We start from the raw sequence: 1677 nt of genomic DNA, 5'->3' as shown, positions 1-1677 counted from the left end.
GTGATTAATGCGAAGGGATGCGAAGGGTGTAAGAATGAAAATGCGAAGGTGATTAATGCGAAGGGATGCGAAGGGTGTAAGAATGAAAATGCGAAGGTGATTAATGCGAAGGGATGCGAAGGGTGTAAGAATGAAAATGCGAAGGTGATTAATGCGAAGGGATGCGAAGGGTGTAAGAATGAAAATGCGAAGGTGATTAATGCGAAGGGATGCAAAGGGTGTAAGAATGAAAATGCGAAGGTGATTAATGCGAAGGGATGCGAAGGGTGTAAGAATGAAGATGCGAAGTATTTCACAGTAGAATGCGAATTGGGGAAGAAAACAGAAGATTTCAAATATTGTCCCTGGAGTTTCGCATTTTTGGAAATAAATACTCAACTTCGCAAATGGGGGTCCTAAAATGATGAAATTGCAGAATTTTTAAAGAGATACACACACATAGACAACCGCACATATATTTAGAAAATTAAACTAAAAATGGGATATAGACTATTATAAGACATTGTTCTTGACTTTTGAGTCCAAAGACGTATGATCCGAACTTTAATTGTGAAATCGTCCTTGAGTGAGTCAATTTCCTTTATTGGAGTAATATATTTGAGTTTGCTGGTGGGTCGTGTTCAACAGTAGCAACGATTTCTGTAGATGAGTGTGAATCTCGAGCACGCTGTCGCTGAATTTCAAGTTGAAGCATGGAGCATGCGGTATCCCATGGAGGTAGGGTTTGATTGATGTAGGCGCCGGCTGTATCAAATTCTGATGGCAGCCCACGGACAAGTTGAAGGACCAGACGTTTCTCGTTTACAGGGCAATCGACGTCATTCAGTTGGCTTGCCAGGTCTTTGAGACGTTGGCAATAAGCTTCAAGGGACGACATTGCTCGAAGGGTAAGGTTTGTGAATTCGTGTTCCAGAGCAGCAGCACGAGATCCTTTGTTGTTAAGGAAGATGTTCTGAATTTTGAACCAGGCTTCATATGCGGTAGAGTCCGGTTCAAGCACACGGGCAAGGAGATCATCTGATATCGTTCCATATATCCATTGTAGGACAATGGCGTCAATTTCGAACCAGATTTCGTAGGTCGGGTCAGTCTTGGATGGAGGGTGGAACCATCGATGTGAGCAAGAACTCTATAGCCTTTAGCATGAAGTTTGAACAATCGAACCCATGAAGAGTAAGATACCTTTGTACCGTCAAGGGTACGAATCTTGTTCTGTATGTTTGTGACTGTGTAGACGGGATGGAGAGCTTTGACAGGTGTTGGGTCTTGTTTGTCTGACATCGTTAATGGAGAAGATGATCAGAGAAAAGAGAAATATTGCAAAAGAGGTGAAGATGTCCAGCCGTAGCTGAGATGACAGGGAGAAATTTTGAGGTGAGGAGCACTTGGCTCTGATACCATATAATTCACAAAGGAATCGTGCCTTTCATTGATCAATAATGGGATTAAATACCCATTGTACAGAGAAATTACAGGAGGGAATTAGGGAAGATCTAGGCTAAATAAGTAAGGAATAATTTACATTGATTACACAATTAATATAAAATCAGAAATATACAGAGGGTGTATATGTCGGTTAATACTATCAACCTTTATTTGTTTGATTCTCGAGTTGGGTTTTACACTGTTGATATGATATGAGTTTGAATGTTGCTGCAGGAGAATGTTGATGCCCTT

General features: G+C 41.1%; 1 protein-coding gene across 1 annotated transcript; it reads right to left on the bottom strand.

The window, feature by feature from the left end:
• Positions 1–580: 580 nt before the first annotated feature.
• On the bottom strand, positions 581–1281 carry LOC145009305 (uncharacterized). The gene is made up of 2 exons (XM_078968010.1): positions 1110–1281; positions 581–1017 (listed from the first exon to the last, which is right to left on the bottom strand). Exons 1-2 carry the CDS (start codon positions 1279–1281, stop codon positions 581–583), a joined length of 609 nt encoding a protein of 202 aa, XP_078824136.1.
• Between the last annotated feature and the right edge of the window lie 396 nt (positions 1282–1677).

The sequence above is a fragment of the Lactuca saligna genome, chromosome 1 (assembly GCF_052625555.1).
Source record: "Lactuca saligna cultivar CGN05327 chromosome 1, ASM5262555v1, whole genome shotgun sequence".
Lineage (NCBI taxonomy): Eukaryota > Viridiplantae > Streptophyta > Magnoliopsida > Asterales > Asteraceae > Lactuca > Lactuca saligna.
This window is presented reverse-complemented; position numbering and strand designations above follow the sequence as displayed.